Source organism: Aegilops tauschii, chromosome 3 (genome assembly GCF_002575655.3).
Source record: "Aegilops tauschii subsp. strangulata cultivar AL8/78 chromosome 3, Aet v6.0, whole genome shotgun sequence".
In the NCBI taxonomy this organism is placed as follows: Eukaryota; Viridiplantae; Streptophyta; class Magnoliopsida; order Poales; family Poaceae; genus Aegilops; species Aegilops tauschii.
Window position 1 is genome coordinate 8,617,644 of NC_053037.3, and position 10,649 is coordinate 8,628,292.

A 10,649-nucleotide genomic window follows, 5' to 3' on the forward strand; every position below is an offset into this window, starting at 1 on the left:
GCAGTACGCTAGGGTTAGGCCGACGTTGAACTTCTATGTAAATCGATGACCTTGTATGTATGGATGATGAACTTCTATGTACTGCTATTGCTTGTTCATCTTTCGCGCCAAACTTTCTTTCAAAGTTTATCGTTTCAATTACGGTTTCTGTTATGCCGCAGACAAATACGACCCTTATGCTGATATAAGTATCTATGGAGAACATGAGCTCTCTCAGAGCTTAGCCACTGTCGGCCGTCGGATCGAGTCGCTTGATGCGTTTCCGGAAGTCAGATCGAGCGGTGGGAGGAGCCGAGCCGTCGGATCGACCCAGAGTTATTGCTACAATGAACAGTTTCACCCCCCGCTGTAAAGAGGGTATTTTTGTCATTTCACGTTTTGGCCTGTGACGTGTTGGTCCCTGGTTGGATGAGACGAGGGATGGCGCCTGCCTCGCCTCTTCGTCCTCCCATTCGCCACCCCGTCTTCCCCGCACTCGCCGCCGCCACCACCCTTCGTCCCGTGTGCTCTGCTTCCTCCCCCCTCCCGTCCCCTCGCTCTCGTGCAGCCGCCGCGGCGCTCCCACATCTCCTCCCCTTCCTCTCGACCAGGCCGCGCTGGCGCTCGGGGCGCTCGCCGCCGTGCTCCCCGGCGACGACGACGCCCCGCAGCGGACGGCGCTTGGGAGGCCGACCTCCACGCAAGCCCTAGCACAGCTTAAGGCGAAGCTCCTGGCGCCGGGGCCCGGGCACGTGGGTGCCGCGGTGCTCGCGGAGCCGCTGCAGATCCCAGCCGACCAGGCCGCGCTGGCGCTCAGGGCGCTCGCCGCCGTGCTCCCCGGCGGCGACGACGACCCCACAGCGGACGGCGCGTGGGAGGCCGACCTCCACGACGTGCTCCTCTTCCTCTACATCCAGTCCTACAAGCGCCTTGTGCCAAGGCTTCGATTCCATCCATTTGCTCCCGTGTAGCACGCTGGCTCGCCACGGTTTATCTGGGAGCAAAGCACCCCGACCATCTCTCCCCCCCCCCCCCCCCCCCCCCCCCCCCCCTCTCTCTCTCCCTCTCTCTCTCTCTCATGTCAACCTCGGTTGCCTTTTATTTTCAGATCTGCAATGGCCTGAAGAATGAGGCAATCCTTGGAAGCAGCACGTACATGTGATCCCCCCTCTCACTCTGATTCCAAGGTTGTTTCTCTCCATATTCCATTCCTCTCACAATTTGTTTCTTTTCCTGGGCTTTTACTTTATCATGTGTGTGCTATGCTTCTCACAAAATATCTAATTCTGTTGCTTTTCATGTCTATGTAAGCATTATGTTCTCCTTTGTTTAATTTCATTATTGCTATGCAAAGAGAAATCAAGGATTACTTTTCTTGGTACATATGCAGTGTATTTATGTTTCGTGTGGTAACAGTTCAGTTAGAGGTGAGATGCATCGACATAGATGGTTGAAGGCTATACATTAGTTGGATAGATAGATTGAGCAATACACCTGTTGCGCCATCATCGATGAATTAAGAGAAGAATAGATGGTGCGTTTGGCAAAATATCCAATAGTCAGCGTTGGTGTTTAGTGGGTTTTAAGCATTTCTGGCAGCTCTCTTCCTACCTTATTCTTTCATTTATATCTTGTATTTTAATAGGTCAAGCTTGTGCTTAGTTTGCTTGAATGTAACTTGCTTCCTTTCTGTTGAGGAAGACAATGGCTCTCAGTTGCCATGTTCAGACTTAATCGCTTGAATCAGTTGGATAATGGACATGTTGTCGGAGAAAGGCAGGGTTTGAGAAATCTGAAAGAGCTTGAGAATTTATATGGCCAGAAGAAGGCCAAGAGTGCATAAGGGGTTATTTGTACCATAGAAAAAGTAATATGCCTTGGTTCAGTTTACACATTTGAACTCGCGCCTTTTAAAGAATAACATTTGTGGTTGAAAATTGATTACTTGAGAAGTTGAGAACCTGAAAATGTTTGTCTGTAATGCATCTATTTGTGTGTCAGACACTTCTCCTTTTCTCACAAAACACAACCTTGTATGTTTTTGGCACATATTTTCAAATGCTCACGCTAGATCCGATAGTATGTATCCATAATTTGTTTTCAGTTTTTGTTCTAATTTATTCCCATAAAGAGTATCAACGTGCTCTAATTTATAGCGAGATTTAGTCCAGTATTACTAATCACAGGTGTGCTTTTATGCAGGTTATGTTGCTGATGGTAGGTGTCACTCTGGATTGCAGAAAACATGATAAGAGCATGGAGATGGATTGCTGCATATATATGCTACCCACACTACCATTTTCTTGATCATGTGTGTAGAGTTGAACTACTCGTTTCATATATCCTTAATTCTTATTCCTTTTAATCTCCATATGACATAGAAGGTTCTGGTTGCTCTATTAACATGATCGGATTTTGTGTGTGTTTTGCATACAACATGATAAGAGCATGGATGGATTGCTGCAAATTCATGTTGTTGTTGCGGGATCATGCCGGCCCTCCCTTGTGCTAGCCAGCCATCAGGACCGACTGCGGTTGGTTCATGCCGACGCGGCTGTGGCTCCCTGTGGTGCTCCTCTCATGTTGCATCTTCTTCCTCGCGGGCTTCTTTGGCTCCCTCCTCTTCACCCAGGTAACATGGTGGGCCCACGTTACCCCCGTCTCGCAAGTTCGTTTCGTCGCGCGCGGGCTTCTGATCTGGGGTCGCTCTGTCGGTTGTTCCATGGCAGGATACGCAGGGGGAGGAGGACATGGAGCGGCCACTGCCAAGGGAACGGCTGCTCTATTTACCCTTATTGTCGGTTTCACTTGCCTAGCCTAGGTATGCTGAGATAATCATTATGTGAGGTGATCTATCCATTTTCAGAGTTCCCTCATTAGTATCCCTCATTGTTAATTGCTATGCTTAATTGGATACTCTGTGTTGTGTTGTTTGCCTTATTTTGACCCAAATAAACCACCCCATTACCATATTTTACACTAATGCCATATTTAATCATTGACATAACTTTGGAGGTTTAGTTCAATTAAAAAGATGATGCCATGTGACTGGAAAGTATATATGTTCAGATTATAATTTAAATGGATACGGTGATTGGCAATAGATAAATCATATTAGCCTTGCATTGCAGATTATTTCCTTTTTGTGGTTGGCATGAATGGCTTTTGTACTCAATGGTTTAAGCAGTTGCTCTTTGAAATATAATTTTTCTATGTAAGATCTTACCGGCTATTCTATTATTTAAAATCATTTGCCATGTTTGTACTCTTGCTGAAGTTTGAAGAGTTTCCCGGGAGTGGCGAGGAGTACCGGCATATCGAGTCCCTGGTGTTTTCCTCTACGAGCTGGGGAGGGCGTGTGGTTCTCTCCTCGTCGGTCTCACTTCTCCCCTTCCTCCTCCATGGTGCTCAAAAATATCACTGACTGCGTGAATTTAAAGAATTTGTAGTCTTATACAAATAGAAAGAATATATGATCTGACCTCATTTCTTAATCCAACGGTATCCTACTGCATTAGTGTACGAGCTGTCACACACAAACATGGCTTGAAGTTTTCGGATAAATGGGACAAACATAGGGTTGCAGATTGTAAATCCAAGTTTTTTTCGCAAATCAATTTGACACTAATCCTTAGAAAAAAGATATTTCTGTTGCATAGATTGCGTTGTATAGGTTGTTGACTTGATTTACATCACTCCAGTTTTACAATGGCACAAAAATTAATTTAATTCTGTTAATTGCAACTGCAACTCTTTCTCATCACACATAATGTTAACCTTATAGAGCTAAGGTGGTTATAGTTAGAAACCTCTACAATATCATGGATTGATTTAGGGTTTCAAAATATTGTGAACTGTAAAACGTCTTATATTATAGGACAGTGGTAGTAGTTAACATGATTGTTTCAGATTCTGCCATGGAAGCATTTTACCCCTTTTGCAACTTTCGTTACACTAAATTAGTACTGAATTGTAATATTTCTTCTCTAAATATTTTACGTTACAGGATTGGAACGAAAAGAAGAAACTACAGCGTCACATAACTGCAGCAAAGAAGGTACTGCATAAGATGTAACAGGGTCGTATTATGGAAGGTTAGCTCTGAATTAATGTTCATCATATGTGCTCTGTACTAATGATTGTCTTCAGGGATTATTCCATTCATATTGCTCTAAATTAATCGTACTCTCATGCTACCTCATTACCTTATTATGTTACAACTTTGCTGAAAAAGCCATTGTTGGTATCTGGAGTACAAACTGTAGAATTAGGATCCTCTGACATCTATTTACTACTCTGAATTAATTATTATTCGATGACCATATAAATACACATTTCCAAATAATATATATTAGTTTGTCTATTCAATGGTGTCATTTTCCATTTTTATAGGCATTCAGACCTCCCTGTTATTTTTGTTCTAAGGATGCACTTCAGTATTATGTAACTATGCTGATTTTACTGTCAGCATAAATAATAGATGAGTTAAGATTTCTGCTACATAACTTTACACCGTAACAAATCTGGAGACTTCTAACTGGAAGACACAATTTTCATTTTTGAAGCGAAGAACAGAATCCCTGCTGTTCCACGGAGTGAGTACAGTTAAAGGTAAAAAAAAGGAAAAAGGAAGTCTGGAGCTCTCTCGGCTGTACAACAAAGAGGGGTTACTTCACGTACTCATCAGCAGTGAGGCTAATATCATCTCCAATCAAGTGAAAAAGCAAGGGCGCAGCCTTAGTTTTCTGTTGGAAGACTTCTATTTCTCTCATTCCAGAGGTGCTAGCCTGTGCAAGCAGTGACAGTGTACTTTTTATTGATCTGAATCTTCAGGCTTCATTTTGAAATTTTGGGCCACGAACACTTGATCGCAAAAGTAACAGGTATCATGGTGAGGCCAGTTTCTGTTTTGCATGTTGCCTTATTTCTCTTCTATCTGCAGTTTGCTTCCACGTTCTATATGTTTGCGAGGAAATTTCAAATCGTTTTGTATGCTCATCAATTGGTGCATCTAGAATATGTATGTGAACCGTGTACCTTACGGATTCCTTAAGGGCCTCATGATTGTTGGTGTTTTTTTTTCATATGAAAACACCAAGGTTATTATCCTAACTATCATAGTTTGTACCAGCAGGATTATCATAACAATTATGCAATTTTTTTCCAGGTGATTACATAGTTAAAGGTAGTGACTTTTTTAGTCCTATGTGATTTCTTATCAACTGAGCTATCAAATTGTGCATTATGTACTTGGTCACAACGTTGTAACCGGCACCCTCGCGCCAAGGCGCGTTTCCGATCTCATTGGATACTTTTGTACTTTAGTTAGAAGCATAATTGTCAGAAGCAAGCATAATGGCCATATGATGAAGCCGATAAGTGTTTAGTAGAGACTCCAATCAATTCGATCTCTCCATGATCTTTACCGCATATGATATTTTCCTTCTGGGTATTTAACTTTGTCAAGTGCATGCTATGGTTCAGAGCAAAATTCAGTTTCCAGTTATAATTCAGTGATTTTCTTGCCTTGTATTTTATTTTGCATAATTGTAGAAATTGCGGTGGCCATCCGCGGATCTACAGTCCCTGGTTTGATTTGTCGAGGTATGATCTTTCATAATGTGTTGTATCTTGCAATATTATTTGATTTGTTCTTGCCATCATTTTTCAGTCTCTTGCAATATTATTTGATTTATTTCTCATAAACAGAGCACAAGTTGCCCCTTCTAATTGATCTATCTTGTATCTATATGGTGCAGTGGTGTGTTAGAATATGTACAGTCCCATGTTTTGTTTTCTGCATTACTTTGTTGTTCTCTAAGCTCTACAAATAGTGAGACCAAATTATGTTCAGTATATTCCTTACATGGTAGATCCACGGATGCGGGATGTCCACCCCAATTTCTACAATTTTTTAATACAATAAACTACCATTTTTTAATCATACACTACCTCCTCTGATAGAGATGGTCGTCGTCCCATCTTTGTTGTTTAGGAATATGCTCTTTTATTTTGCAAGCAGAAAATTGATTAAGGTTTGTGTGATCAAGTTTATGTGTTGCCTGCTATGCAGTGTCCTGGGCAAGAGGACCAAGTGTGGGCGGGTAGGTATCGGCAAGGCGGGCTGTCAGCATGGTGTTGGAGTTGGCCGGTAGTGGTGCACCTGCGCCATGTATGTATCAATACTCTAGGAGGTTCCATTGAGGCCCAGTCTATCCAGGTAGTTTGTTATACTACTGACTTAGATACACTTTATTTATCAAGAATTTTTGTATATCATAATATCAAAGGCAAAAGGGTCTGTCTATGGATGCACTTCTTATGGTCATGTACATTTCAGAGCCACTGTTATTCATCAAGAACATAATTTAACTAAAGCTCGTTAAAAAAATTGCCCATAGAAATAATCACTTTGGATTGGTAGTGTCAAAAGGATGCAGAACATTTGTAACATTTCTTCCCATATTCATGAGACTTTCACTCTGCTGTTGCATTAGTCAAGTTTAATTTCATTACATATGTGTGCATGTATCAGTTTTCATATTTAAAGTGATATATTTAAGAATTATCAGAAATTTTGCCAAATTTGCTGGGCACAAAACAGAGATCTGGAAGCAGGACAAACGTCATTGATATTTTGTTGGTCATTTTTGGTGTCGCATCTCAAATGGAATGGCACTCATGGAGGCAATTGAACCAAGCTATGGCATCGTAGTTTTATCTCTCTATTGCCACTGTTGGCTTTTGCTCTCTTGTGTTCCTGCTCATATTACTGAACTTAATGTTAGCTAATTAGCTTTTGTAATTATACGACCGTGCTGAATTGGATGTTGCCTTGCTTCTGAGACGGGTTAGCTTTTATAATCTCATGACCATATATTGAATTTGATGATGTTACACTTCTGGTACAGTGTGGATGTTTCTTCTTACCATTGAACTCGATAATTGGTTGTCATGTTACATCTGCTAAATTTGCCTTCATACTAATGCATCATGCCGCTTGATCTTCCACGGCTTGACCATATCGTTAGGACCGGCACCCTCGCGCGTTGCCAATCTAGTATGAGATAAAACGCGAACTGTAAACCCCTTATAAGAGAGATGCTCTTAGCAACAGTAAACAAAAGATTGTTGTCTCTAATGACCACCCCCAAAGCCCCTTGCATATGGCCATTCCTTATGCTTGTTTTGATGCTTCCCATTCCGTCACCGCTTCTCCGGCCCTTCGCCGGCCGCCACGGCACCCTCCTCCTCCCAACAGGGCGCCGCCTCATCCCATCTCCATTCTCTGCTGATCGTCATCATAAAGAGCTCACTGAACGCGAGGAGCGGGCTGATGCCTACACCGGCGCTGGCACCGGTAACTGATCCGCAGCCCCGAGATCATGTGCTGAACGTTGCTAAGTCATGCCTAGGTTGTTTCTTTAAACTTTCATTATGTGTGTGATGTGTTCGGTCGATTGTTAGCAGTGCAGTGACGTTGCTGTTGGATTGTATGTACTGTAGCAGAGGTGCAGTAAGAAAATTTTGCATGGATCTTTTTTATAAGATCCCATTAATATAGCATCAAGTAAGGCTTTTTTTCGCGAAAAAACTCCCGATCTTTTCATCAACTATTAAGGTAGTACAAAGAAAACCAGAAGTAAAAAATACATCCAGGTACATAGACCACCTAGCGACGACTACAAGCACTGGAGCGAGCCGAAGGCGTGCCGCCATCATCGCTACTCACTCATCGGAGTCGGACAAACCTTGGTGTAGTAGACAGTCGTGAAGTCATCACCGATAAAAAGAAACATAAGTCAGAAGGATCCAACCTATAGACACACAACACAGACTTAAGACTGAGATTTAGCAATCTCGATATATATATGTAGTAGTACCGGTTTTAGTCATTCAGCCTATGCCCTGGAGATAGTTGTAACTTGTAAGTTGTAACTGTGATTGTTGTTGAACAAATGTGTAGTGCAATGGCAATACTAAGCAGACAAGGAGACAGGCTGGCCCCTTGCTGCTCCCACGAGCGGCCTAGGTGCCCTCCTCCCGTCGCCGCCAACCACTTGAACCTTAATTGAATGGTGTTGTACATAGACTCAAAAAAAATTGGTGTTGTACATCTGTTACATGTGGGACCTAACTTGTACATTTGCGCATGAGAGATGGTTGTGCAACTGGGTGACGAGTTTAAGAGAAACAGAACAACCTAACTAAAAAACACAAAATTGAAATTAAAAAATAGAAAATGTGAAAAAGAGAAACAAAAAATTAAAACAGTGAACCAAAATACATGCATAACAAAAGAAAAAAGGTCTCTTGCTTTAGTTATTTTTTGCGGGGGCTCTTACTTTAGTTTCTGCATCTCACCCATACACTCCATATATTGCCCAGGACAAAACAGAGAGAAAATGGCCATTACCTGAAATAATAGAAGAAGAAAACCCTGGTCCACCTTTTTTTGAGACAAACTCTCAAAGCTTTATTAATCCGTGGCAATGTTACATGGATGAAGAGAAGATCTCTGGGTTGGCCTAGCTACACATGGCGCCCAACCCCTAAGGAAATACCATGTTTTGCGAGATTGTGAGTTTCCCCATTCGAGATTCTAAAATCATGTCTAAAAAAACTAGAAGTAAAACCTTAAGAACTAGCTCTAATTTCTGTGATGATAGCTCCATAACTAGGTGAACTTCCTGACTTGATGTCCTCTACGACCGTCTTGCAGTCTATAGCGAATTTTTTTCGATCTATTCATTTTCAATCATAGCAGTACACGAACACCAGAAATAATAATAAAACATTCAGATCCCTAGACCACATAGTGACGACGACGAGCACTGAAGCGAGCCGAAGGCGCGCCGTCGTCTTCGCCCCCCCCCCCCCTCCCTTGGCAGAGCCGGGCAAAACTTGTTATAGTAGACAATCGAAAGTCGTTGTGCTAAGACCCTATAGGACAGGTGCACCAGAATAGCAACCTCCGTCCTTAAAGAGTAGTATAGGTCAGAAGGATCCAACCTGAAGACACACGAACATAGACGAACTATGACCAGATCCGAGCAAATCCACAAAGGGCAGATCCACCGTAGACACACATCCGCACGCCCACCGACGATGCTAGATGCACCACCGGTACGGTGGCTAGGCAGGGAGAACTCTATTCCATCTTTAAGGAGCCGCCGCCGTCTCGTCTTCCCGAGTAGGACACAAACCCTAACAAAACTCGAAGAAACATATAAAAATGAATCCCTTCCGCTGGCAAGTGCCAGAATCCATCGCGCCGCATGGCCCTATGGCCTCCGGAGACGAAGCGGGCTGGCGGCGGCAGCGGAGGGAGGCAAAGGAACCCTTGATTTATTTGGGGAAGAGCGGCTATGTAATATGGAGACAATTGACTCAAGCGGCAACACAAATTATATATACCTGAGAGTAATCCTCGTTATTTCTATTTATCTAAGTTTTCACGCCATCAAAATTATTGTAGCATTACTAGCTTGATCCACTAGGCTTCGTTTGATCTACACATGAGAATTTTGTACCATGCAACATGCATTATTGCATTAACTGTGAGTTTTGAATCACGTTTTATTTAATTGTGATATGCACTACAACCCATTACCTATTTTCTCTGCCATACAACAATGCCACATCCGCAAGTCATGCATCTAAGTTATAAGTCCTAACTTTTGCATTAGCATATTTATGCAGCGCTGCCATGCCACATCATCATGTCATGTATGTAAGTCAACAGTTAATTTGTTGCACTGTACTCTTACGGGCACGGTATATGTGTTGGGTGCCTCGAGCAAATCTATATACTTAATCCTTTATTTTATTTTCTTTAAAAAGACACTCTTTCAAGTGAATCAATTTTTTTCCCTCTTTTATACATTTTTATTTTGTTATACGCTTCATATTTTTTAATGATTTTTAAGTATACGCTCTTGCATTTTTTTGTTAGTTTTAATTATTTATGTAGCATCTTTTTTTTTCGATAAAGGACATTTCATTGAATAGATATATCGAGGTGATACAATCGCATCGAAAGAAAGCCCGACCTTTGCATAGCTAGATGCACACAGCCAAAAAAGTCCAAAGTACCCTAAAAGCAAAAAATAATTCGATACAATGCCAATCAAAAAAACATGTCCAGCCTAAGGAGTGGCAGATCATATCCCGTAGGTCACACCGCCATCCATGGGGGTAGAAAACCTCCCTGGCCGTACGCTACAGCCGTGTAGACGCCATCATAAAAAGGTCTCTGTCCTCCGGCCTCTGCAGAATAGACCAAGTACGGAACCATCGTGTACACACTTGAATAACCTGCATAGGAGATGAGACACATTTGTTATTAAAAATCACATCATTCCTGATAAGCCACAGTGCCCAGCATAAGGCCGCCGCTCCCACAAGAATATGTGCAGAAAATTGTTTATCAATATCCACCCCGCAACTAGTTGCCGAACATGTTCCGTACACTACGTAGTGGGTATAGATTCGAAACTACTTGAACTATGGCCCAAACTGCCCAAGCGAACTTGCACTCAAAAAATAAGTGTTTAATAGACTCGTCATGTTGGCAAAAGATACATGTCTTGGAACCATGCCAGTTTCGTCGAGCCAGATTATCTCTAGTAAGGATGACTCCTTTGTTAAGAAACCAAAAAAAAATCTTC

At 42.3% G+C, this 10,649-nt stretch overlaps 1 protein-coding gene across 38 annotated transcripts; it reads left to right on the top strand.

The window, feature by feature from the left end:
- Positions 1–448: 448 nt before the first annotated feature.
- LOC109777186 (uncharacterized) lies at positions 449–6,881 on the top strand. Of its 38 annotated transcripts, none has more exons than XR_012204022.1 (10): positions 449–1,166; positions 2,182–2,290; positions 2,425–2,611; positions 2,709–2,800; positions 3,257–3,383; positions 3,986–4,073; positions 4,545–4,862; positions 5,533–5,583; positions 6,053–6,199; positions 6,584–6,881. XR_012204022.1 is itself a non-coding variant. In XM_073509800.1 (9 exons), the coding sequence occupies exons 3-9, from the start codon at positions 2,522–2,524 to the stop codon at positions 6,085–6,087; spliced, it is 525 nt and encodes a 174-aa protein (XP_073365901.1). In that variant the 5' UTR covers positions 449–1,166; positions 2,182–2,290; positions 2,425–2,521; the 3' UTR covers positions 6,088–6,494. The 38 variants fall into 38 exon arrangements, 5 of the variants coding, with proteins under 5 accessions (XP_073365901.1, XP_073365900.1, XP_073365898.1 ...); XR_012204017.1 differs by lacking the exon at positions 3,257–3,383 and having other exon boundaries at positions 3,986–4,036; positions 4,555–4,702; positions 4,813–4,870; XR_012204016.1 differs by lacking the exon at positions 3,257–3,383 and having other exon boundaries at positions 3,986–4,036; positions 4,555–4,702; positions 4,813–4,862; positions 6,552–6,881.
- Positions 6,882–10,649: the final 3,768 nt, after the last annotated feature.

What these genes read in the sequence shown, in the direction of transcription:
- LOC109777186 (XM_073509797.1), top strand. Translation starts at nt 2,469, where the DNA reads ATGCCGGCCCTCCCTTGTGCTAGCCAGCCATCAGGACCGACTGCGGTT. An exon ending in ACATAACTGCAGCAAAGAAG is followed by an intron (nt 4,037 to 4,554) that starts GTACTGCATAAG and finishes AGCGAAGAACAG; the next exon opens with AATCCCTGCTGTTCCACGGA. An exon ending in CCCTGGTTTGATTTGTCGAG is followed by an intron (nt 5,584 to 6,052) that starts GTATGATCTTTC and finishes CCTGCTATGCAG; the next exon opens with TGTCCTGGGCAAGAGGACCA.